The sequence below is a fragment of the Scophthalmus maximus genome, chromosome 11, assembly GCF_022379125.1.
Source record: "Scophthalmus maximus strain ysfricsl-2021 chromosome 11, ASM2237912v1, whole genome shotgun sequence".
Taxonomy (NCBI): Eukaryota; Metazoa; Chordata; class Actinopteri; order Pleuronectiformes; family Scophthalmidae; genus Scophthalmus; species Scophthalmus maximus.
Genome location: NC_061525.1, coordinates 4342309 through 4368625, shown reverse-complemented (window position 1 = coordinate 4368625; position 26317 = coordinate 4342309). Strand labels below are relative to the sequence as shown.

The window sequence follows — 26317 nt, the reverse complement described above, 5'->3', positions numbered from 1 at the left end:
GCCTACTTCTTGATCTGCACGAGGGCTCTCGCAGACAAGGCCTTCTGCTTTTCATTTGGCTCGGCGGCGACTCCATTACTGCACAGAGGCACACAGCGACACATGACGTGCAGGGGGCAGCGAGGTGATGTGACCCTCCGGGGGAGTTTCTATGGAGCCAGAGACAAATTGACGGTGTGTTACACTTTGCATATTTTTGGGAGAACTTGGGTCCTTATAGGAAAGTTGTGGAAAACGTTGAAGGAGATGTGGGTCCCATGTCAAAACAGCAATAAAACAAAAGCTTTCTTAATTTCACAATAGCACAAGTAATTCATTACAGTGTACATCACTTTTTTATTTTAACTCAACAAAGCTTCATTAAAGAGTGCTTTTAACAATTTTGGTAAATCTCTTGTATTCACCCTCCAACTCTTCAGCTGAATTTTAAATGTAACCATTGCCCCAACACACTTCTAGCCCTTGCACCATCCTAAAACGTCCCCGACCAGTCTCTCTCTCCCTGAACAAAATCGACACAAACCATCCATCAGATAATACATCACTGCCGAAACCAGTTAAATTAGAAAGTTGGAAGTCGAACTGCAATAGCATGACCTTAGCTGTAAATTGTTGGACGATGAGAATTATATTTTAATAACCCGACGATCCTCTGTGTTTCATTACAACCTGATATACAAGTGGCATCATGATCGTTCGGTCTCAATGTAACGATCATTTGATGACCGCTTACAAAACGATGTCTACGACTTGTTTGTTACTTTTGCCTTTTAATGGCCTTAATTTACATGAGAACATAAAAGCCTTTGCTGTCAGGAAGGCGTGAACATATGCGGCGTTTGAGTGTTTGAAATGATGACCAGCGTTGTCCTGTTTTCTCCTGAGGACTGTCTCCTACAATCCGCCACTACACAGTCATGAAAAGAAAGCACAACCACGGGTACAAATTTAATTAGCATTGTGAGTTTGTTTTTTTTCCTAAACACACAGCTCATTGTGGATTATCCCCCTTTACCCTGAGAGATTACTGTCATCACTGCTCTTCCAAGATGCCTCGAGTTAAACGCAGCGCCTATCACCGTCGCTCCCACACATCAGGAGCGGAGCGCGTTCGTCTTTACCACTTCCATACAGAGGACTCCCTCGCATGTAGCTGCCGCTCCTTTTTCGGGGCCAACAAATAATCTGCAGCAAATGGGGGGGGGGGTGACAAATTGACACCAACCTGCTAGGCTAATGGCGCAAAGCAAGCCACACCTGTAACACATGTTGATGGTGTCTCATGGTGTCTGATGATCAAGGACACCGGCTGAGGCTCTCTCCGCTCACTCCACCTTCTTGACTTTTCCTTTTCGCTTCTCCCGCCAATTAAATTCACTTCACAAGAGCTTTGTTGGCGAGGGCCGCAGGGTGCGGTTGCCAAGGCGCTTTAGATTTCATATCTGTTGTTGCGTAGGGAAAATAATAATACAAAAAAAATTAAAAAAGGAAAATCAGGCGAAAACAACAACAACAACATGCCTCGAGGTTCAGATGGAGATCTCGCAGTCGGAGCGCGGGGGGGCATTTGTTTCCCCGGGGCATATTAGATGTGTGCACCCAGTGGGGGCATGAGGACGTACCAGCACTCTATTGTCTGGTGGGTTTGGGGCGGGGGGGGGCGAGACACAGCTTGAATACATAAACGAATGATCCATCCTCTCGCCTCCCGCTCGACACTTTCCTCAACCCCTCTGCTGGCGCTCCGCTGAGAGTCCCTCTGGATCGGAGGGGGCTGTTCTTTAACTGTTAGACCCGCTTGACTCGCTTGACTCCTCGCCATTCGCTCTCGATCACTGTCTCCCTCTTGTTTTTCTCTCTAACTTTTCTGACTCTCGGAGGGGCTCGGAGGGCAAATGGGAAAAAACACAAACTTTGGGCCGGATGGAAGACCGCGGTTAGACACTGCAAAGTCGCAAGAATGCGCTACAGTCTCGCATTGAAGCAAAAACGGAATGTGACTTTTAAAAAGCATTAATAACACATTACTCATCTTGCAAGTGAAAAGATGAATTTAGAGATAATAGTATGAGCCATTGTTCAGTTTCCCACACTCAGGGATTTCACTGCTTTAGTTTGACTTGGTCTGCTATATGACAAGTTGCTTAGAGTCTTTCTCTAATGGTTTTATGAGAATGGGTTCTTCTGGTTTAAAAAACATCTGTCTGGATTTTGGCAAAGCTCTCAGTGTTTTCTCTGTCTGTTTTCAATCCAAAACCAAACCCATTTAAAGGTAACTGACCCGTCCTTCTCGTGTCGTCCGTCTCAGGGTCCTCCACAACTACATGCTGTGGCGCATTGTGGCGGCGCTAAGTGAACACCTGTCCACCGCCTTCCGCAGCACCATCCACGAGTTTTCCCGGGAGATCGACGGCACCGAGCAGCAGCTGGAGCTGGGCAGGCTCTGCCTCACCCAGGCCAACAAGCACTTTGGCATGGCCCTGGGAGCCCTGTTCGTCCAGCAGCACTTCTCCTCACAGAGCAAGGCCAAGGTATGGGTGGATGGATGGATGGATGGATGAATTAGGATGGCCTTCATTTTGTCCGGGGGTTGAAGTTTTGTTGATTTAGACATCTAGACAGTAATCCAATTAGGATAGATCTATGAAAAGAAAAAAAAAAATAATTCAATATTTACCAATCAATCAGTGAAAGTATTATTTCATGTTTGTAAAAAACAGCAAGTGTATTGATTGTTTTTGGTGTATTGACTTAAAAACCAGTGCACTACATACTTGACTATACAAACTACAGTACATGCTTTGAGCATGTAGCATGAAACTGGCATAACGGCATCGTTCTCTTTCCTTCTTCTACCTGCGACACATGGATGCAGATGGTTGGTTCCCAGAGAGAAAGAGAGAGATGTCGTTATAAATTGCATTTAGGAGTAACTGAACCAAACCCAGCTCAAGTCCAAAACTTTATGCAAAGAAACTGTCCAAATCCGACTCAATGCCTTGTCACACTCTGTTGGCTACTGGCTGGGAGGCAGGACTTTAATTGCATGTGACTCCATTAGCTCCAATGAAGCAAGTAAACTGGCTTCCGTGGGATGTAACTACAATTTTCTTCGGGGGGCAACCGGTGTTTTGTGAAATACGCAGTCTCGGAGCCATCATCACACTGGGCGTAGGCTTACACGGATTATTTCCGACAATTTCAGATTTCAGAAGAACCGAGGTTGAGCGGCGGCTTTCAGATTGAACCTTATGTGTCAAGCTGCAGCTGCCCGATGTGTCTTAGCTTATTTGACGAACGCGTTTCCAACACTACTCGGACTGAAATGTGTGCCGTGATGAGCAATTTGTCTGGGGTTTCCATTGTGTTTTGTACATGTCTAGATGATTTTGAGTGATTTAATTTTGATCCTGAACTGGCATCAGGAAATGCCCTCGGTGCCATTCACCTGGTATCTCTATAGTCTCTACCTCTCACTCACTGCTTCTTTTTTGTTCCTACGTTGCTCTCTGCCGAGGTCGGTCTTTTCAAATCCCCCACTCCTGCCATTCGGTCCCCTTCTCTTTCACCTTAATCCCCCCCCCATATGTATTCTTATCTAGTCTCATGTCAATTCTTGGACATGGGCCTGTGGTTTCCAATGGGATTTCTAACCTCTGTAACCCCCAGACTCGTTCTTTAAGCCCTCCATCATCTCCATTGCACCTTCCCCTTTTTCTCATACGCTCGCTGTCCACCCATACACGCTCTCTTACTTTGAGCTGCCTTTGTTCTCCTCTCGCAAACTTTTAAATCGCTGCCCAAGCTCAGGACCGCAGAGCAGAAAGCAAGTCTGACAGAACTGGATAAGGGCACTAATTGCTTTCTATGTACTGTACCTTAATTGAAATTTTAAGCTTGTGAGCTTCTAATGTCTTGTCCCCAGATTCTAATAAGTTATTAAGAGTTAATTTCACGATCTGTCAAGCGAGTGGCTCCTGTCTGATGAATAAAAAGAACAGAAAAAGAGGGTGTTTTTTTTAGGGTCAAGCCTACACTACGGCAGGCTCTTACCCCGACAACGTGGGTGCAAATCCCATAAACATCCCACCGTTTGTCCTTCTTGTATGTACTGTAGTGTGTCTAAAGTGGGAAAGTATCACGCTCGCTGCGTTTTTTTGGCACTGCGCCTGTCCGCGCCGATCATTTCACATTGCTCACTGACATCGATCTGTACAGTGTTGGCATGTCCACACAGGTTGGAGACCTCATTATCAACGCCGGAGGTTACCCGACCTGAGGCCAGCGGCGATGTGTGTAGCCTCCACTGACTCACTGATGCTGCCTGCCTCAGCATGACCGGGAATTAATGAGCGTCAGGGGCCGGGAGTCTTGACAGGAGACAGAGTGGGAGAGACTCGCTTTGTTATCCTGAATCACCAATGTGGAGAGATCGTCGAGGGACCCAACATGTCCCGGTGCCATTCAGGAGTGGGATTTCTGCTCGCAGTAGTTTTTTAGAAAGAGCCAGGAAAATAATTTGAAGGCTACGTGGAGTTTGGACGGCAGACGTTCTTTAATCCCCATCACCAGACAAAGACCAGGCATGTCGGACAACTCTGCAGAGCCACAGATGATGTCCGGGACTGAATCCCGACATCTCGACCATGGCCAATAAGCTATGGGTTTGGTGAAAGATCAGCATGTAAAATAAGGACAGCGCGTGATTATGGCCTTCCTCATTCTGACAGGGCATAATCTCTGCTCTCCCACACAAATGTCCATAGCTACATTGTGCTTTGCTGCCTAATGGACCAACTTTCTTTTTTGCGCGGACACTGAATGTTGGCATTTAGATGTGAACCAGGACTCCTGGATTTACTCCGTGTCAGTGATAACCCGGTAGTTGGTCCTCCTCCTCCTCCTCAGATGCGGCCCCAGCAGCCCCCACAGGACCGCAAACCGTCCCACTGACACCCACGTGTGTGCAACCAGTGCCGTCGTAGAGCTTCGGCTACCGCGAGAGGCAATTTGCTGTTATGACTGCGAACTGAAAAAGAAAGGAAAAAGATTTTTTTTTTATATTTTCTTTTACAGCCAGAATTTGAAACATAATTTAACAGGGAGGTTTCACGAAAGAAAAGGTTATACCACTTAACTTTGTGACACCCCAAAAACAGGATAAAAGTGGATTGAACCAAAATTATAGGTCTACCCGACAGAGCAAGAGTAAAAATTAAATCATACAAGCACTTACTCAAAGCAGAACAGGGAGTAACATTTAACAAACCGAAATAGACTAGATCCGACATTGGCCTGACACACGGTTGCCAGAGAGCCGTAGGTTAAGGACTGTCAAACACATCCTTACATACCATTTACTGATTGGCTGTCATAAACGTGCAGGAAGGGTCCAGAGCCACCCGTGGGAGAATGTTACACTTCTGTATCTCTTCTTTCTGTTGGGTGAGGAGGTCGAGGACGAGCTCATCATCACTGGATGATACTGAAGTCATGTTTTGTTTTGTTTTTTTCGCGAGCAAAGAGCTGTCACACATCGACGGGAACTTTTTTTAAAGGAAAAGTGGCGCGGCTGTTTCAAATTGGTATATATCGTCGCCGTTGGGAAGCGTTTTGATGTGAAATGTTCGCTGGCGTTTCGTCACGCCCCCGGTGCGCAAGTACCTTCATGCTGAGTTAATCATGTCATACATATGCACTGGTTATCATGCTACATGCAGACATTTGCAGCTCGCACGCCTCGTGGACAGCAAGTCCCTGTGGACCCATTTCGTTTACTTTTACTTTGTGCTCGGAAAACAGTCCCGTGCTATTTCTATGTATTCATTTATCTAATCTTTTTTTTTTTTTTTTTTTTATGTATTTGAAATTCAGCGATGACTGAACACTTCGACTTGTGGTTTGTGGTGTGGTGTCTCAGCTGCACATGGGGTCAGTGGCAACTACACACTGCAATTTGCGTTACACACCACTGACTACATGGGTGGAAGAAAATCCACCAAGACAACCTGATGTAAAAGAAATGATTAGTTTTGTGCTATTAACACAAGCATCACTACTCACCAAAAACACTCCAGGAAACTTACATATAGCACATTTAACATAAAAAAAATATATATATATTTTTAGTATTATTTATTGAGAGGCAGACACTGGACAGCACATCTTCTTGTGTTCACGTAGGAGTCCAATTTCAAGTTGCAATAAAGAGATATGAGGTATACTTTCATGAAACTTCCAATATGGTGCGATCTCTCTCCAGGTGCAGGAGCTGGTGGAGGACATCAAACACTCCCTGGACCTCCGTCTGCAAGAGCTGGACTGGATGGATGAAGCCACCAAGGAGGCTGCCAGAGCAAAGGTTCAGAGCCCTAAGTCAGCCCGTGCCTCGGAGACACAGCTCCCCGCCAGATCCGATTAGTATTTGAAAAAGGATTTAATTATTTCTTTGCAGTTCTTTTCTTTGCGGGGCTTTGATTGATCGCTTGCTTAGATGGAAAGTGTGCGATAGAATACATCAAGGGCTTGACATTGAGAAGGGGGGATGGCCTAATCCCGATCTCTCTGTGGTGCTGCTTTAGGGTCTGCACTGCAAGATACCCCTTCTAATACTTTCACAATCTGAAGTTATAATCCTTTTAGAGGGCCATGCTGAATATAAAGGGCTTCCCTGTAATCCTATTACTTTGGGTTTGCTTGATTAGTGTGCGTGTGTGTGTGTGTGTGTGTGTGTGTGCTTAGTTGTGTACCTTGGTCCAAAAACAAGTGTGTGTGAGTGGTTATTAGTTAATGCAGGTGGATGTGATGTGATGTCGGGGGCCAGTTCTTCCTCCTCCGCATTCTCCATCTCTTCACCATCGTCTCCTCCTCTTCCCTCGCAGCTCAAGCACATGATGGTGATGACAGGATACCCAGACTTCCTGCTCAAGCCTGAGCTCATAGATCAGGAATATGGGGTGAGTCCCATTTCACTCTGCGCTGTCCAGTCATCCTCACCACGCACAAGAACCCACCCTCGTCGTTTACATGAATCCCATTTCCCAGCAACCCACTCCACTCTCTGTGTCTCCGGAATCATTCTCCGTCAGTGCAGCCTGGGTGATTGTGTTCAGGTGGAGCAAAAATGCATCATGCACAAGGAATAAATGAACCCAACACGCACTGACGAGACTGTTCCAATAAGCGGTATGATTCAAGTACGTAGATCTAACGAAGGGAGCACGTGTAAAAACTGGGAGCAGGCAGCCTGTGGGGACAGCGGCACAAATAATATGTGTGTATACAGTACACTTGACGCCTGAGGACAACTGGGATGAGAATTTGCTCTGGAGAGAATGAAAGTGTAAACCTGTCGAAGATGGTGAGGTGACGAAAACTTTCACAAATGCCAAATATTCCAACAAACTTACAAGGACTATTACTTGAGAGGATATCTCCAAATATACAACTCAATTGTATTCCTCAAAGGGCAAGGGCAAGAAGAACCCTTTTCCCAAGATGTCTCCACAAATAATAGGGAAAGAGAGGAAATCCGAAGTTTATATTGATCAGAAAATCATTCCCCATCATATGATGTCATATGATAAATGATGTCATTGAGACGTCGAAGAGAATTCCAAAAGGGAAAGAAAAATGAATTCTCGAAAAAATCATTTATGATCATATGGGAGGAACGATGTCGTCACAATGCCACCAATTGCAGACACAATTGACAGCCTATTAAAACCAACCAATAAGTCATCACCATATGGTGTAAATGACGCCATTATGAAATGTCATTAATACCATATAAAAAAGTTCACCTTGCCTGATCGGGGTGTATACAGCGCTTGCAGGGTATACAGCACATCTGATGTTTTTCCATTGCTATTTTGTCATCTAGATAACTGCTCCCAGAGAGCGGACAAATTTATAAGTCGTCTGATGCCTGGTACATCAATAAATAGGGTCTGCCAACAAAATGAGCGGTGTTGTGGGTTGCGTGAGCAGGACGGCCTGGGGATGGAGTCAGATTATCAGGTCTGAATTATTGCCTTAGTCCAACCAGACCAAATTATTCCTTAAGCAACAACTTGATTCACTTATTTATCAAAGCAAGATAAGTGTTGCTCCACCAGTGTTTCTGGTTTTCTGTTAAGAATGCACAAATTGAGGAGGAGGAGGAGGAGGCTGTGGACGTTCCTGTCGGGGACTAAGTTTCATCTCCATCTGCTACCACAATTTCAGCGGCGTGCGTGTTCATGTGTGTGTTTTTGTCTCAAACAGACAGAAGCACATCTGGCCCAGCGAGACTAAACAAGCAGAAACCAAACAAGAGAGATGATGTGTTCACTGTCAGTTTAAAGGATGGGGGATGTTACGAAATCAAGTTACATTAAAATTCCTTTGGCAAGTGAACAAAATGGGTTCTCCATCTGTGCACAATAAACAACTGCAAGCGCATTTTAATGTCAGGCATGAGCATCAGAACAGGGGGGGAATTGAATCATAAATAAATACCACCACAGTCGCCACAGATTAGAATTATTTAGAGCTAATTAGTAGCTGATTTAATGGTTCCGTTCGCCCCACAAAAAAAAACAAAAACAAACACCCAATTAAAGAAAAACGTTCACTGGCTTTCTTACCGAGACTTAAAAAAGACGATTGACATGGACTCTCATGTCCATCAGTTGAATATGAAACTAGAAACCAGCAACCTGACTCGGTCCAGTGGAAATAGAATCTGCCCAACAACACATGACCATTTAACTCTAACCAGTAAGTAGTAGTTATTTTGACATTTAGTTTTTTTGTACAGATAACGAAACCTTGAACCTTGACCTTGAGGTATCATTTGTGAGAATGACAGTAGAGCAGTTAATCTAACAGTTAATCGATTAATCGATTACCATTTCGATAATCGAGAAAATAATTAATTAATTAATCGTTTATGAAAATAATCGTTAGTTGCAGCCCTAAGTGACAGACAAAGCCAGGCTCACTGTGTCCCGTTTCCAGACTTAATGTGAAGCTTCACAACCAGCTGCTCACGGTAGTTTTGTATTTACTTTATTGACATGAGAGCGGTATCAAACTTATTATCTACTGGAACTCTGAAAGAAAGCGATGGAAGTGTGCACTTCCCAAATTGTCAAACTGTTCCTTTAAAGCATAGCACACAGTACTGGTCCTTCACTCTGACCTCTTGTGTGTGTATTTTGCAGTTCGACGTGGACGAGAAGACCTACTTCAAGAACATCATCAACAGCATCAAGTTCAACATAAAGCTGACGGTGAAGAAGATCCACGAGGAAGTGGACAAGACGGCGTGAGTTACACACAGGCGACAGTAGCCATCTCCACGCTCGCTGACACCCGGGGGAACGAAGCAATTAAAGAAGGTTAATATATGTGAAACGTAGACCGAGCTCACGCAGCCGAGGCTCACGCCGGACGGAGCGCTGCCGCGGTCCCACCGCCGCGGTCCCGCCGCCGCGGTTTGTGGGCCTCTTTAAATACGCCTGACGTGTGTCCCCGTGAATCCCTCTTGTAGTTTGTCACCTTTTCTGATGTGCCTCTAAATTAAAACAACAGATACCGTATCGACACACACAGCTGAGGCGAACGCATTTGATCTACTTATCTATAGCAGCCAGGCAGCAGGAAAAGGGCTGTGGGAGGTGCGGTCCTCTTCTCTAAAAATTACAGCCCTGTACGCCTGGATTGAGTGCCTCTCCTCTTTGACAACACTTTACAGACGCATAAGTATTCCAACGTGCTCAAAACAACTGTATCATTAGCCCACACTCAGTGCCCTGAAGAGTTCAATCTTATACTGCCCCTGTATCACCAAAAAGTGAACCTTTCATCGCTCACTCCGTCTTGTCGCTGGGAAATAAATAGAGGATCTCTCCTCCGCCTCCTCCTCTTCCCTGTGTTTGTCTCCCCTCCATCTCCCTGCAGTCCGCACAGAGCCATCATTCTTTTTTTCCCACTCCCCAGAACAAGGGCATCTCACACTTTCAGAGTTAGTCATTTGGGGGATCTATGCTAATCGATTAGTCTGGCTTTCAGTGGATTACCATAAAGGAACCATCCGCGGTTTTCGTATGCAGGGAGAGAGGAACTCTGGTCGTGGGACCACACACGCCGGCCGCTCCACACCAGGGAGTTCAGACAGAGATAGACAGAGTTGCTCGGGATTCTGCTCAGGTAGATTGGCGTGTGTGCGTGTGTGTGTGTGTGTGCGTGCGTGTGTGTGTGTGTTTATATAGTGGTGAGAACCAATTTGGGCTCCAACCATCGTTGTGAGGACATGTTGGCCGGTCCTCACAACTTCAAAGGGCTGTTTGAGGGTGAAGACTTGGTCTTAGGGTTAGAATTGGGTTTAGGTCAGGGTTAGGGTCACGTCTAGTTCACACTGCAGGATTTTGAGTCCACCCGTCGACAAAAATTCCAGGGCTGAGCCGAATCGGGGCTCGATCGGAAAGTTGTGACTGAACTCCTCGAAGAAAAGTGGTTTGAGAGGCTCCTTAAAAACGTCGCCATCTCCGACTAGACCTCTCAGCAGGCTAAACATCTGGACGAATCAGCCAGAACTGCGGCCAATCAGACCACAGGACAGGGAGAGGCATCTGTGAGCAGAATGAAACAGACGAGCGCGAGGATCATTCGAACTCATTTGAACCATCACCTATGGGGCCAATATTGCAGCAATATTATTTGTGTGTGTGCGGAGAGTTGTATTCCTGTATCTCAGTTTGTGTGTGTGTGTGTGTGTGTGTAATCAGATTTGTAAATGTGTTAAAGAATCTGCGAATGCGTACTGAGACTTGTGAATGAGTACAGGAATCTGCAAATCAGCCGCGAGGAGATGTGAGACGACGACGACGACAACGACGACACAGAGCTGCAGCAGACTGGTTTTTAGTTTTTTTTTCTGAGGCTGGACATACTTGGCGGAGATTTCCTCCCGGCGAAAGATTGTGTACCGTGTGATCCCCCCTGTCGCCAGTCAGTGGTGTAGCAGGAGCACGCACCGACTGCGAGAGGAGTGTGTTTGTGCGATCCAATCTTTAATACTCTGTTTGTCTGACACTGGTTTTTTTTCTCCTCAGGTGGCTTCTTCCCCCTCAGGCCCTTAACGCCTACTACCTCCCTAACAAGAACCAAATGGGTCAGTGCGAGTCTTCTGTGTACACACTGATATTTGTGTTCTCTCTGCCGTCCGTCTACACACACACACACACACACACACACACACACACACACACACACACACACACACACACACACACACACACACACACACACACACACACACACACACACACACACACACACACACACACACACACACACACACACACACACACACACACACACACACACACACACACAGCCCTTCCCCTATTGACATTCTGCACCGTCGCATTAGTTACACGCAATTACACCATGTTGCCGCCTGTTTTGCTCAAGTCAAACACGACGGCCGCTGAGAGAGAACGGCGTCCACTCCCTCATATCATATTCCCTGTCATCGCTCACTTTCGACTCCAATCTCCACCTCACACACTTAATACCCCCCTGGAGGAAAAACGAGCAGTGACACCTTTCCTGACTTTTTTTACAAATCTAGCCTTGCGACGTCAACCCGCCCTCCCTCCTCATCCTCTCCCAGTCTGTGTCCGCCTGCCTGCTGGATTAAACCTCTCACAGAAAAATCAATGGTGTGCTTGCGAGCTGATGCTAGAAGACGAGAGTCAAGAGTCAGACAAACACAGTCATCAGTGCCCCTCGGGTCAATTTCTTCCTTCTTCTTTTTTTTTTTACAAACCTCACACATTCCTCTCACTTAACCCAAGCATGTCAGTATTATTCAGCATCCTTTTTCCCCTTGTGTATTCATTTTAGAATCATCTTTTTTTCTTTAACCAAATCAATCCCGCCTCTCTTGCTTCTTTTATTTCATATCTGTGTCAGGTTATTTTGTTGTTTTTTGGAGAAAAAAAGGGACAATGACAGTAGAGTAATTAAAAGTGTCATACAGTATGTGTGTGTGGGGGGGGGGGGGGGGTATTTATGATATCCCTAAATCAAAATATTGGAGAAATGTGGGTGCTTTTTAAAAAAAAACTGTCTAAAACCGTCTTGAAGTGACGTCTTGAAATATTTTGTGTTGTTCAAAGCTGAAAGCTGAAAATTCCTCTGCTTTATTTGTTTTTTGCCACTTCTCTGAACTCACTTTAAACTTAAAGCTCCTCATAGACGGAAAGCATTTCACACAAAACGTCTCAGGGGTAAAAATTATGATGTTTCACACTGAAATGGCAAAAGGTCAACCTTACATAATGCTGTCATTATTCAACACCATCGCTTTGAACAGAAGGGGAGATCATATGGCCTGCAATTTGACTGGTTGGAGGAGGCGTGTGAATGCGAGTTGGTAATTCTAGTTCTTTATAATACTTCATGACCAAAGAAGCACAGGTCAAAATGACAGTTTCAGAAAATGAAAGCATGTGAAAACTTTGTTTTTGAATGTCCTCTGTAGCTCTGGAGGAACTTTGCAGTCTGGCAATGTAACCCTGATTGGACCATCAGCATACTGCAAACTGCATGTAATACCAATAATAATAATAATAATAATGCATACTGCACGCACTACTAAATTGCTGCTGAACCTTTTTGGCTGTGAGAAAAAAAGCCGCTGCTTCATCCGGTCTGTGTGGGAGTGGTTCAATCACTTCAGACTGACTGTGGTCTGGCAGCAGTGTTTTTTTCATTTTCCTCCTCTTGTCTTCTCCCTCTAAAATATATCAATGTCCCGACTTTGATATAAAAGGAACATGTTCCTATTCACGCTGAAACCAGAGTGTGTGATATTTTCGTACCAGTTGTAGGCTGTGGGGGTGTCTGAATCGTTCCACTTCTCTCTCACACATCGTCTCTTCAACTCTTTTCCAGTCTTTCCTGCTGGCATCCTTCAGCCCACCCTCTACAACCCCGAGTTCCCACAGTAAGTACCCCCCCCCTCCCGTCCACGAGGAACAAACCACATCTCCACAGCCACAAAGGACAGAGATCATTAAAGGGCTACGTTAGTCCGGCAACCCCCTGCTTCCCCTCAGTCCGAACACGCCTGATTCAAATTTGACAACCCACCATGAGCTCAATTACTGAACAAGGTCCTGCTAATGGAACAGTTGTCATCGAGAGGCGGCCTCTCTAAAAAAATAACTCCACGGAGTTGTTTCATGTGGCATGTACGCTGAGGGCTTGTACCCCTCTGTCCAGCAGACAATACCTGACAAAAATACACATAATAAGTTACACATTGAAATCAGAACAAATACTTTGTGCTTTTCAGTTTGTTGTATTTTTAACTGAGGGCTGACAGATGTCATGACCAATACCGTATCCATTTCTTTAGCCGATCAACAATGTGCCTGTAGGACCTTTAAAAACATATATAATCTGTATTTGTGTAAATGTGGCCTTAACACATCTGGTATAAAATTTAAAAAACATAAATTAGAATTCTGACCACATAATTCACAGCCAGTTCTTTGTACTTAACAGCTTCACATACAGTATACTTAGTATGCACACATCGGTACAAGTTTTGAAGGTTTGATACTCAGCCATAAGTATATAACAAAAACAACTCTAACAATTATGATAAGCTGCACTAACACACGTGTGTAGAAACTAGTCAAGGTTTTAGGCTCCCACAGACAACCAGTGTAATGTCATCTTCAAATATTAAGTAATCAAAGTACATAACCATGGAGAAAAATTGATTGCTTGATGAATCAAATCCTTCGTGTTGGCCCACTACATCTGCAAAACAGTATAAATCTATTACCAGCTCAATTCGTTAATATATACTCAATACTTTTGAAGTGAGACATAAGACATTCGTTCTTCCATAGATACATTTGATATATATCAGCCACAAGACGCACCCGCGCCTTGTTCAGTGCACTCAGGGGTTTTCGCTGCCACAGCCTTACTTGGTCTGGTATGAGCAGAAACCTATCATGTATCATATCATCTAAGGCGAGCCAAAGACACATATTGCTCATGACACTCAGTCATTTCGCTGACTTTGACCCCCCATCCGTGTGACTGTTACACAACATTTCCACCTGTCACTCATGAACATTTCGGTGGTTTATAAGAAGGCAAATCTCTTTGTACCTCACCAGGAGACCTGTGATTGTTGCCTCACGTCCCACCGGTTCTCAGTCGGGTTGCGTGATGATGACATCTTCGAAGAGCCTTGCTCGCGCGGGTCTTTGGGGAAAAGAAGGCAAATTAAATGAACCATAATCCTGTAATCACCACTTGAGACATTCACTTCAAAGTATCAAGTTGTTCGGCCTGTTTCAGCCCATTAGTTCCAAACTTACTGAGGATTCTATGATTTACACCTGCATATAATTCACATTACCCCCGGCTATTTCTCAAAACACTTGAGGTTTTTATAAATTGACTCGGCCCCCCCCCGCTGTTATCCATTTATTCGTTCAGCACAGTACGACAATCCACTTAAGGCCCCGACGAGGAAAGTTAACAGGTCACGTTGAACTTAAAGTTACATTATGTCCACACTCAGAGGTTTTTCCACAATTGTGTGTTTAAGAATAAACATACAACACACAATCATGTGCATTGCAAAAAGTTAGCGTTTAATCTTTATGTCGGGAGTTTCCTTGAACACACCTGTTGAGGTTTTTCTCTCCTCGCCTCTCAGAGGGACTCCAGAGATGAGTGTTTGTTTCGCAACACGAGGTCATCTTATTTCTGCCATGCCAGGGGGGGGCAGTCGATGGTTAGCTGAAGGCTGCCTCGGAGTCAGAGAATTAAGTTACATCTTGCCAGACGAACTGTGGGTACATTTAGGACATACTCAGACAGAGACAGTGTTACTATGGAGATAGACATTCTGTTTGTGAGATGACGACATTACGCCCACAGGGCCCGGGGTTAGGCGGATGGTCCTGGGACGGCATGCACTGACTGACCACTCGCTGATCTGGTGGCGAACCAGAAATCTCCTGAATATCGAGCTCCTCGTAACAAATACTTCTTGCTTAAGACATCCACGGTCTCCGTCTTCCCGGAGTCGGCGTCGGCTCCGTCGGTTTTTCCATTGCACAACCAACGAGAAAAAACACCCGTTTGCGATAAGTACGTTTCAACTCTCTATGGCTTGGAAAATGGTCAGCGAACGAGCAATGCGGGTAAACAACTGTTTTCTTCCACTCAACACGCCCTTCGTTAATAAAAGCTATTCAGCGAGGAGCAAAACCTACTTGATGCTGCAGCGAATTATTTTCAAGTCAGTGAATACAATACAGTCACGGTAGCTGCAACTGCCGCATTCACTCCAACTCCCTTGTGCCAAAAACAAACACACACACGCACAAATCTCACACACACACACACACACACACACACACACACACACACACACACACACACACACACACACACACACACACACACACACACACACACACACACACACACACACACACACACACACACACACACACACACACACACATCTCACAAATATGAGCTAATTAGACTTAGCAGCTTGTGTATCCAACCTTAGTTAGCACTCCTGTGCCTTCATTAGAGGTGATCACCACGACTCCCACTGCCTGCTGCCACGCATGTTTATCAATATTAATTTATGATTTTAGTAAGGTGTGTGTGACCGTGTGTACCTATCCCCTCCAAGTTATTACTGCAGTAGCCCAAACCTCCCATAAACTATCACTGTCGTACTGCCTCTCACACACACACACACACACACAAACCCACACACGCTATCGCGTCGAGTATAATGAAGCTTCAATCAGCCAGTTAGTTCGGCGAGGGAGTCGGGCCCAGTGTGAGGCGGCGTATCGACTAGCTGTCAGAAAGTCATTTTCAGACGTAGCCATGTGAATAGCCCCGAGCCTGCCCTCTCATCTCTCTCCATATCTGCATGAGTGCCACAGAGCAGCTCTCCGGATCGGCCCGCGGTCAAGGAGAGGTGGAGCGACCCCGCCGGTCTTTGCACGCATGGAGCAAGGAGGGTGGACGAACGGCAGGTCGTGGGCACGTGGAACAGATATCCGCTGTTGTCCAATCAGCGTGAACAGGAAAAACGTGGCACTGAACTTCACTTCATTCAATACCAATCTGAACCGCATGGATCCACAATTAGCTCCCAATTGCCACTTGTATTTCATCTGGCTTTGCTGAGCGGAATCAGTAATGACAGCACACACTGGCAAAACAGTGGACAGAAAGCCACATTAATGTACCGAGATACCTCTGAAAAGGAAAAATTGTTTAGTGTTCTTATTGTATGCAGACTTCATTTTGCATATTTTGAAGAGGAAGCAATGCAAAGCAGGTAGTTATTCTGTTAGAAAAAAACACCTTCACATTCATGAGAAATGATGGAATCTGAAGCTGTGTACAGCACACTTAGGCCAGTCAAAGAATTTGACATTTTGTGAAGTCAGTTTCATCACTTTCTGCCTCATGTCTATCTGTTACAGCCGCTAGTCATTTATGTTAGCCTTTTTTATTTTACCCAGAGAACTGACCCCGTAATATCAGTTACAGCCATCGACTGTATATAAAAACGGACCTTAGTCACCGGGTCTGGAAAATGAAGCTAAACGCGGAAGTGACCGAACCCTGCATTCTCTGGAATGACCAGCAGAGGGCGACTCACTGGTTGCAAAAAGAAGTCTTGTTTCCATAGAAGCATAACGAGAAAATACTTCTCACTCGGTTAATAACGTCTGTGAACATTTGCCTGAGGGGTTTATGGTTCAATCGCTCTTTGGATACAGTGTGATTGACACTTGGTACCATCCAATCTGGACGAGCTCTCAGTCAACCCCCCCCCCCCAATTTCAACGTCCGCTTGCAAAAAAAACAACATGGCGCTGGTCAAGGCGGCAGTTCACAAGTCAATGGGTGACGCCATCGTAAACTAGTGGTCATATCAGACTGTAGCCATAGCAGCAAACCTCCTGAGCGCATATTGAAGACGATGTGTTTTGTTGCTTCTTTCAAGAGTCCACAGATACGTTTTAGCTATGTTAAAATTCAAGACTTTCTAAAGCACCTGTAGATGCCAAGAACGAACAATCTTGTCTAATTTTCCATATTTCTCCTCCCTGCTGCCAGGTCTCTCAACTACGGAGGAATAGGAGCAATCATTGGCCATGAGCTCACACATGGATACGATGACTGGGGTAAGAAAAGAAACCCTCTTCACCCATCATCCACTGCAACCTGTGCCTGCCCAATTTCCACCGTTTTGTCGCTGCCATTGCATTTCACGAGACCATTTCGCAGAAAGAGCAAGGGTTCCCCCGATGATTTGTGCAATTTGATGACATTTGTAGGATGCCTGTGTCCAACTGTGCAGCAAAGACTATTTTGAGCCACAATCTCTAACTTTCATTTCCAGTCAAAAGTGCTGCCCTTTAAGACGCATCAAAAGAATTAAATGAACGGGGGTGACATTCCTGCCAGCCACCTTGCGAGCTGGACTAAGTTTGAATGTGACGAAACGGTTTGTGCACCACCAGCTTCTTTGCCAGATTGACAGCCATTGTTTGATTATACAAATTCAGTTGATTGGAAACTGTGTTCCATTGGCAAATTAGTTGAATGCATCAACCGAGGTCAACCATGGATTTTAGGACATTTTGCCTCCTGCCGCTACCCAAAGATGTGAAAGATGGCCTGCTGGGCAGCTCTTTGGACTGTGAAGAAAAGTTGCGGGTAGTGTAGTCTCCATGCTAACACCGCTGCCCTTTTGCCCCTCATCTTAGTGATGCAATGGTTCATGTCCCTAGGGGGCCAGTACGACCGCCACGGCAACCTCAAACAGTGGTGGACGGAGGAGTCCTACAGGAAGTTCCAAAAGAAGGCTGAGTGTATCGTCAAGCTCTACGATAACTTCACTGTTTATAACCAGAGGGTGGGTTTGCAAACACGCACACACGTCCTTACTTGCTTATATAGTTTTTCTTGTAGCATGATATGCAGAAGATATGTGGATTTACTGATTTTTCTTTTAACAGGTATCAGGTTTATATTAATACCAATATGTCATCAAGTCAGTGCCCCACTTCTAAAATCCTTTATTTATTTTTATTCCTGGTTAGATCAATTCTGCTGTGGTTATGTATGGAAGACTTGTGCAATATCCAGTTCAGATTACAGTATGCACGATTACATGTATGTGCCGTTAAAGGAGCAATCGGCCAATTTTAAACGTGAACAAATCAGCAGTGCTGCTCAGCCTGTGGCTCTGGAGGAACTGACAACATTATTTCACGGCTCTGTCTTGGTTTGTGTTTGAACATTACAATTACATTCTGTTTTTTTAATCCCCGTCTCCCAAGTTCAATGAGCTTAAAAGAAGAACAAGGCAAAATCACTGAAGTACACTTGGGAGAGTTTCGTGGCCTGGTGGTAACTTTACAGCTCATGGTTAAACTCTATGAAGTCAGAGTTCAATGGCATGGTCAGATGTAAAGGCACGACTAGACATTTTGGGGAATACACTTATTCACTTTGTTGCCAAGAGTAAGGTGAGAAGGCCAGTGCCACTGTCATGTCTGTATGGTAAATATGAAGCTTGAACCAGTGAGGGACTAGTTAATTTAGCAGAAAGACCGGAAGCAAGGGGAAACTGGCCTTCCCCCGTCTGGACTCTCCACTGGTTGACAGACACCAGGAAATCACTGCTAGCGTCCAGGAAGCAGGCAAGCCCCTGTTAAACCAAAACGTGTCATATTTATCCTCTTGTCTTTCTTTTTACAGACTAATAATGTGTTGCGGTGGATTTTTGTCTTTAAGCTCATAAGCACAGACCCACTAAGGGCCTTTCAGTGTTTCACAGGTTTCCTCTGTGTGTCTAGGTGAACGGTCGTCTGACACTGGGGGAGAACATAGCAGACATGGGCGGGCTGAAGCTGTCGTACTATGTAAGTAATATCTATTTGCATCACTGCTTGAATGCTGCGAGTTTGCTCTTTCGGTGCACAAAGCCCTCCGGCCATTGTGTGCCTCGAAAATCTCTCTTTATTCTTCATAACCACTCAGCTTTGTTAGCGTGGTACTAAAGAGCAGAAGCGCCCCTGAATCAAGATTAACTTCCAATTCCCCTTCTCTGCTTGCATTAGTCTGTGCGTGCGTGTGTGTGCCTGTGTGTGTGTGTGTGTGTGTGTGTGTGTACGTCCAGAGGATCTAGGATGCAGCATAATTCAATTCCGTATCGACTGTGTCAGTGGTCTATATTGCAGAGGGGAGTGGAAACAGAAAAGTACAACGGGAATGAATTTTAAATAAGTCATAGCATTAAAATGTCATGGCGCCCGACGGTTATGTCAATCCTTTTGATTGGCTGAGTGCGCTCTCAGGCCAATCGGGTTTCAGATCTCGGTTTAATGAGAAGAGAATAACGCTAACTGTGGACACGAGGTGTGGGAACATCATTTGTCGATGCGCTTGTATCTCCTGTCCAGGCGTACCAGAAGTGGGTGAGGGAACACGGCCCGGAGAGGCCGCTGCCTGGGCTCAAGTACACTCATGAGCAGCTGCTCTTCATTGCCTTTGCACAGGTACCGGGGCCTCCCAACTCATTCACACTCTCGCGTCTTTACATCACATTAGTATGTTAAACCATTTCAGCGGCCGCTCTCAGCTGGAGTGACTGATCACACAGCGCAGGTAGGAGTTACATATTATCCCAACACGAGCTGATGGATTCATTAACCACTGCAGGGATCAGAATGCTGACGAGAGTGAAGGGTATCTCAGCACCAGACCACCGCTGCCAACTACTATTACCACTCATCATTGAAATCCAACGGTTTAAATCGAAATTCGCGACTTCATTTAACAACGGCGAAATGTAGACACACTTTTTAATGTGGTTTTTAAAGTTTTATCCCATTTTTTAAAAATACTTCTGCCACAGGGAGGCAAGATGAAAATCCTGTATATGTGTTTACATTCATTTCATTATTTCACGTGCGTGAAAAGACAAATCTGCACGGCACGGGCCAACAGACGCGCTTGTTGGACTTAATGGCTTCCTGAATATCTCATCTCACTGTTGCTGTTAATTCTGTCGTTTCAGAACTGGTGTATGAAGAGAAGATCTCAGTCCATCTACTTGCAGCTGTTGACTGACAAACACGCGCCAGAGCACTACAGGTACAGCGCACTCCACCCAGAAAGACGTCAACTTGTTGACTCTGAAGAAGAAAACCACATACTAACTACATTACTGGCTAGAATGGAGAGTGAACAAACACGTTGCGGTTGGAGTGCTTTCATTTCCTTTGAAACAAACTCATTAACACAACCCTAGATGTAGCACATGTAGTCACATGTAGCACACACACACACACATACACTGACACAAATGTTGACTAAGTTGAATGTTTCTACGTGTGCTCCCCCTGTAGAGTGATCGGCAGTGTGTCCCAGTTCGACGAGTTTGCCCGCGTGTTCCACTGTCCGAAGAGTTCCCCGATGAACCCCGCAGACAAATGCTCCGTATGGTGACCTCCCCGCTGACCTCCGGATGACCTCCGCCTTCAAAGCCCCGCACCCTTCAACCCTCTCTCTCACTCTCTCACACACACACACACACACACACACACACACACACACACACACACACACACACACACACACACACACACACACACACACACACACACACACAAAACCTGTCTTACATGAAGCATTCATCTGCGCCAACATGATGCCACAGAGCGCTCAAAGCCTTTTCTTGCCTTCAAAGGATACGGGAAGGAAAAGTATCTCTACTGCATTTTTTTCATTTTGTCAAGTTTATTCAATTGTCCATTGTCTGTATTAACCAAACTGAAGCATGGGTCACATGACCATTCATCATGTGCATAAATATTATTTGATAACATATATATTTTTCTATATTTTAATTTTTTTTTTCAAATCATCTATTTTTGTATTTCACATTTAGATCCGTATGCGCAGAACACTCATAAACGTTTTGTTATTGAGCAATATGTTTTCTCACTTGTGTTCTTTCCTTTGTAGCATCAACTAGAAAAACTACAGAAAAGAAAAACAGCCTTTTGGAAAATTTAAAGATTGGCAACGACAGTGATTCAGTTGCGTGCACGGGACAAGGACCAATTCAAAATGAACCGCAGCATCCTTGTGCCTGTTCCAACAGTCGGCGTCTTTTCGATCGGGGTATTGGGAGTTTATTTGGTGTGGCGATATTGCACTCTTTTGGCTGCAGAGAGCAACGGTCGCCGTCACGACTGTCATGACTGTTGTATCGTCCGCCTACACTGGTCTCTCGTCACTGTGAGTGTTTGTATGGTTTTTAAGCTTTGTCGACCCTTTTTCACAAAAAGAAATGAAAAAAACAAAAGAAGGTGGACTCAAGGTGGATGTTTTTCTCAGGATTTGCAGCAAAGTGCAGCGCCAAGTGTGTCTCTGCAGTATATCTACATTCAACTCAAGTCCTCAGTAAAGTCGCAGAGGAGCGGGTATATTTATCGAACGCTGGACGACAGACGAGAGGAGACGGCCTCTCCTCAACGGACGAGGTGACGGAAATGATAGAAACTGCTCCTGGATCATCTGGTGTTTCCTGATCAAATCTGCATGCTCCGAGACGAGGAATCACGACCAGAGTGTGAGGTCGCGCCCATATATTCACAGTTAACTCGCCAAAATAACCGAAGCCAACTCTTGACATAATAAAGTGCAACTACAGTAAATGGAAAATCCTACATTTGTACACAGTGTTATTAACAAAAAATACTTTTATATAAAGAATCTGTTGGTATAAAAAAATAAGAAGAATCTTTGTATAGTGAAGAGGTATATCAGATGTTATGGTTGTACAGTTTGTTTTGATGAGACTGCATGTTTCCTCTCTTGACAACATGAAATTATGATCTATATATATATATATATATATATATATATATATATATATATATATGGAGGACACAGATCTGATACTACAGCTGCTAGTTCGCACAGCCGCTGCTATCTCATCTTCTCTGTTGGTCACTGTTTAATGTTTGAATAAATACAAAGGATCACTGTGTTCAGGTGTGTGTGTGTGTGTGTGTGTGTGCGTGCGTGTGTGTGTCCGCTGCTCATTATCGGTGTGTGCGATGTGTTTCCAGCTGTGTCCTCACAGGATTGAGTCCCTCGGTGACGTGAGCCAGCTGTCTCTTGGCCTCCCAGCGCTGGATGGTGGAGGTCCACCTCTCCCACTCCACCTCCCGTTTGCCTGAAACCTGCAGCAGCAATCAGACCAAACACATTTAAACATACAACAATAAACTCTGCAAACATATGAGCGTAAAATAAGATTTCCTATTAAACCAGTTACTATTAATCTGCCAGGGTGAAGCAAATTTTTTTTTTTTCCACAATTTTTTCAATTTCTGCCTTTACAGTTTTTAAGGCAACATGTCTGCTTTCAAATACATGATGGACCCATTCCAACGTTCTAGGCCGCATAGTAAGTAGCCTAGAAAGTCTGAAGGTATTTCAGCGTGGTCACAGTGAGGCAGCTGTTCATTTAATGCGCCACTCCTCAGAAGCTGTTAAAGTATTGACGATGTTGATGAATGAAAGGTGGAACGAGTGAACTCCTGGAACTGCAGATGTGTTTTCTCTGTACAACTCTGTGGACTAATCCCGCTTGAATAACCTCTGTAAGCGCGCTGCAGCACAGCGACTTCATTTCAGCTGCCGTGTGGAAAACAACGCGCAGAAAATTTCAATTAAAGTCCGTTTTTTTAAATTACAAGATTTCAGGGCAGACGTTGACTAAAGTTGTAGGAGATTCTTGTATCATAACTTGCACGTAGCTTTCCTGGCCTAGCTTCAAACAGAATCACAACCTCCTCTGATATCACTGTACTCAACAAGAAAGACTACGATACAAACTACTTATACTTAATGTTATAATAAAGATTTTCAAGTATTGCTGTAAAAGACTGAAACTATATTTTGACAATTGTGGCACAATCATCTCTTGCGTTTCATAACTTAACAGTAGTTGATGACAGAAGGACACATTGTTCACTACAACCTTCACTTCTCGATATCATTACAGTGTGTGTGTGTGTGTGTTGGTGTGTGTGTGTGTGTATGTGGGGGGGGTTAAGGTTACCTCAACTTTCTGACAGTTGTCCTGATGCAACTCTCTGCTCTGCTGCTCCTGCCTCCTCTGGCTCCTCTGCTCCCAGATACGAACTCTCTGTGTGGACGCCAGCCTCTCCAGTTCGGACACCCGCCGGTGCAGCCCCTTCGACAGGTCACCTGAACTGCGCGATGAGTCCTTAACTGTCATTTTTAGCTGGAATACAAATAGACAAGGAAAGCGTTATTATATATAATTGTACACGGGTGACTCACTAGCAAATGAATTCTCAAGAAAAGTGCAGCTGCAGTAAACAAAGGTGGGATGAGGTGAGGGAGCTGGCAGCCTCTGCCATTTTGTACAATGCTTCAAACAGCACAGTCAGAGGTAAGGATTTCCAATAGGGATTATCTTTTCTCATAAATATTTACATATTTACGCACTTCAACAAATCTCTCAGCAGTTTCTGTGGGTTTCCTTGCTTTAACTTTAAGTCCTGTTGGAGGTCTTAACCCCAGAAGTTTGAGATTGAGATGCTGTTGCATCAGGGACAGGGATGAGATCAGTGGATTATTTTGTAAATGCACAGAATTTAGAGTTGATATCACTGTCATTTGCTTAAATAAATATCTTGAACAGAATTTTTTTTAAATGAATGCAATTTGGTACCTCTGAGATTTCTCTGTGCAGCTTCTTCATGGCAAATTCATAGTCTTCGCTAAATCGTCGCTTGATGGCGCTGAGCTCCTCGGATAAGTCATTAGCCTTTGTCCGAGCCTCGTGCAGCTCCTCGTCTCTGCAAGATATTTTTAATAAACTCCATATGAGATGACTTTATCACAAACACACACTGTTATAGAGCAATTTTCCGACTCTGTACCTTAGTGTGATGGTGGCCTGGTTCTGCTGCACTTTGCTGTTGGTCAACACAGCCTGCTGCAGACTCTGGGCCAGTCTGTCCTTGTCAACTGTGACAGTATCCAAGGCCTTCTGCAAGGACTCCAACTGGAAAGTTTGGACACACACAAACACACACACAGGCAACATTTTGTCAAAACTGAATGGATGAAACCACAAGGGCGGCCGATTGTAAAAATTGAGCTGTGGGCGCCTATTGACCCCCAGCTACCCGCTCCCCCTTTGCTCTCTGTACATTAATACCCTTTGTTGTTTAGCGATTCATATTCAAATTCAGTTGTACCTTAACTTTTAGTTTCTCATAAGCCGGCTTGTTCTCCTCAGTCAGGTCCCTCAGCATCTGGTCCACGTGCTGCACGCAACCACAGAAACACACGTTGTCTGTCTGGGGAAAGACTTTCACACTATCACTGGAGCCACTTAAAATACATAAATTTACTTTAGCGTCTCTCACCCGCTGCTGCTCCAAAGCGGACACCTTTCCCATGAGCCTCCTGTTCTCGCCCTGCTGACTCTGTAAGGCCGAGCTAAGAGATCCCACCTCCCGCTGCCAGTCGCCATGAACACAAAGCAGCACTGTGACCAATGGTGAATGTGTGGGGTGTATAAAGAGCTAAGAGTTGGGACGGTGCTTGAGTCAGTCGTACCGTGGCCTTGCTAAGTCGGGTCTCCAGACTGCTCTTCTCACCTTCCAACTTAGTGACAACAAGACACAACTGGTTGCCAAGGAGAGAAGGAACAGGGAGACAAAAAACATAATAATGCAATAAACTTTATTCATATAGCACCATTCTTAACAATGTTACGAAAGTGGGTTCTCTGTACAACCCTACCCATAATGCAAAACGTAGTACAGCAATAGTTGAGTGTACCTGTTTTTTGAAATGCGCCAGGTCTTCCCTCATCGCCTCCTTCTCTCTCTGGGCTGTGCTCAGCTCCTCCTGCAGCCTGGTGACGGTTCGCTCCAAGAGCTCCTTCTGAACGGCTGCCATTTCCTGTGCAGTAGAGGAGCTCTGCAGGAGATGAGCATGTTCTCCTTTAAGCTTCTCTCTGAAGAGAGACAGATTTATATATATGAATCAGTGCATACGGAAAGTATTCACACCCCCTTCAATTTTTTCACCATTTGTTATGTTGCAGCCTTATGTCAAAATCATTTTAATTCATTTTTTTCCTCATCAATCCAAACTCAGCACCCCATAATGACAGCACAAACACAGAATTATAAAAAAAAAATCCTAACTAATTAAAAAAGAAAAACTGAAATATCACGTGAACATACTAATTCCAACCCCTTGCTGTGACACTTGTATATTTAACTCAGGTGCCGTTCATTTCTTTTGATCACACACCCGTTTATATAAGGCCTTACAGCTCACAGTGCATATCAGAGCCAAATGAGAGCCATGAGGTAGAAAGGAACTGCCCCAAGAGCTCAGGGACAGAATTGTGAAAAAATTCTGCTGCACTTAATGTTCCTAGGAGCACAGTGGCCTCCATAATCCTTAAATGGAAGAAGTTTCGGACAACCAGGACTCTTCCTAGAGCTGGCCGTCCAGCCAAAAATGAGCAGTCGGGGGAGAAGAGCCTTGGTGAGAGAGGTAACCAAGAACCCAAAGATCACTCTGGCTTAGCTCCAGAAAGTACCAGAAAGACAACCATCACTGCAGCCCTCAACCAATCTGGGCTATATGGCAGAGTGGCCCGACGGAAGCCTCTCCTCAGTGCAAGGCACATGAAAGCCCGCATAGAGTTTGCAATAAACCACCTAAAGGACTCCCAGACTGTGAGAAATAAGACTCTCCGGGTCTGATGAGACCAAGATTGAACTCTTTGGCTTCAATTCTAAGCAGTATGTGTTGAGGAAACCAGGCACTGCTCATCACCTCCACAATACCATCCCAATGGTGAAGCATGGTGGTGGCAGCATCACGCTGTGGGGCTGCTTTTCAGCTGCAGGGACGGGGCGACTGGGCGTGATTGAAGGAAAGATGAACGCGGCAAAGTACAGAGCTATATTTCAGTGTTTGTGCTGTCATTATGGGGTGCTGAGTGTAGATTGATGAGGAATAAAATGAATTTAAATGATTTGAACATAAGGCTGCAACATAACAAATGGTGAAAAATTGAAAGGGGGTCTGGATACATTCCATATGCACTGTATATATATATATATATATATATATATATATATATATATATATATATATA

At 44.8% G+C, this 26317-nt stretch overlaps 2 protein-coding genes across 21 annotated transcripts in view; one reads left to right on the top strand and one right to left on the bottom strand.

Moving 5' to 3' along the window:
* The window catches only part of LOC118299018 (endothelin-converting enzyme-like 1), a 40671-nt gene extending 19596 nt beyond the window's left edge, over positions 1-21075 (top strand). For 3 of the 4 annotated variants that reach the window (XM_035622346.2, XM_035622348.2, XM_035622345.2), the window contains 12 exons: positions 2309-2531; positions 6263-6361; positions 6882-6956; positions 9207-9310; positions 11100-11158; positions 12949-13000; positions 17188-17255; positions 17841-17989; positions 18936-19001; positions 19542-19637; positions 20159-20235; positions 20490-21075. In XM_035622346.2, coding sequence (XP_035478239.1) covers positions 2309-2531; positions 6263-6361; positions 6882-6956; positions 9207-9310; positions 11100-11158; positions 12949-13000; positions 17188-17255; positions 17841-17989; positions 18936-19001; positions 19542-19637; positions 20159-20235; positions 20490-20589 — 1168 coding nt within the window. In that variant the 3' untranslated portion in view covers positions 20590-21075. The remainder of the gene's footprint in view (positions 1-2308; positions 2532-6262; positions 6362-6881; positions 6957-9206; positions 9311-11099; positions 11159-12948; positions 13001-17187; positions 17256-17840; positions 17990-18935; positions 19002-19541; positions 19638-20158; positions 20236-20489) is intronic. The other variant, XM_035622351.2, reaches the window with a different exon arrangement.
* The window catches only part of ccdc150 (coiled-coil domain containing 150), a 36650-nt gene continuing 10649 nt past the window's right edge, over positions 317-26317 (bottom strand). For 4 of the 17 annotated variants that reach the window (XM_035622369.2, XM_035622365.2, XM_035622352.2 and 1 more), the window contains 11 exons: positions 24979-25156; positions 24754-24822; positions 24561-24653; positions 24390-24491; positions 24069-24193; positions 23858-23984; positions 23219-23404; positions 22233-22334; positions 14710-14830; positions 14185-14280; positions 317-2641 (listed from right to left, as the gene is read on the bottom strand). In XM_035622369.2, the coding sequence (XP_035478262.2) occupies positions 14780-14830; positions 22233-22334; positions 23219-23404; positions 23858-23984; positions 24069-24193; positions 24390-24491; positions 24561-24653; positions 24754-24822; positions 24979-25156 (1033 nt within the window). In that variant the 3' untranslated portion in view covers positions 317-2641; positions 14185-14280; positions 14710-14779. Of the gene's footprint in view, positions 2642-2774; positions 2857-4861; positions 5030-13089; positions 13825-14184; positions 14281-14709; positions 14874-20860; positions 22335-23218; positions 23405-23857; positions 23985-24068; positions 24194-24389; positions 24492-24545; positions 24654-24753; positions 24823-24978; positions 25157-26317 lie in introns of those variants that run through there. The other 13 variants (XM_035622356.2, XM_035622354.2, XM_035622353.2 and 10 more) reach the window with 13 other exon arrangements.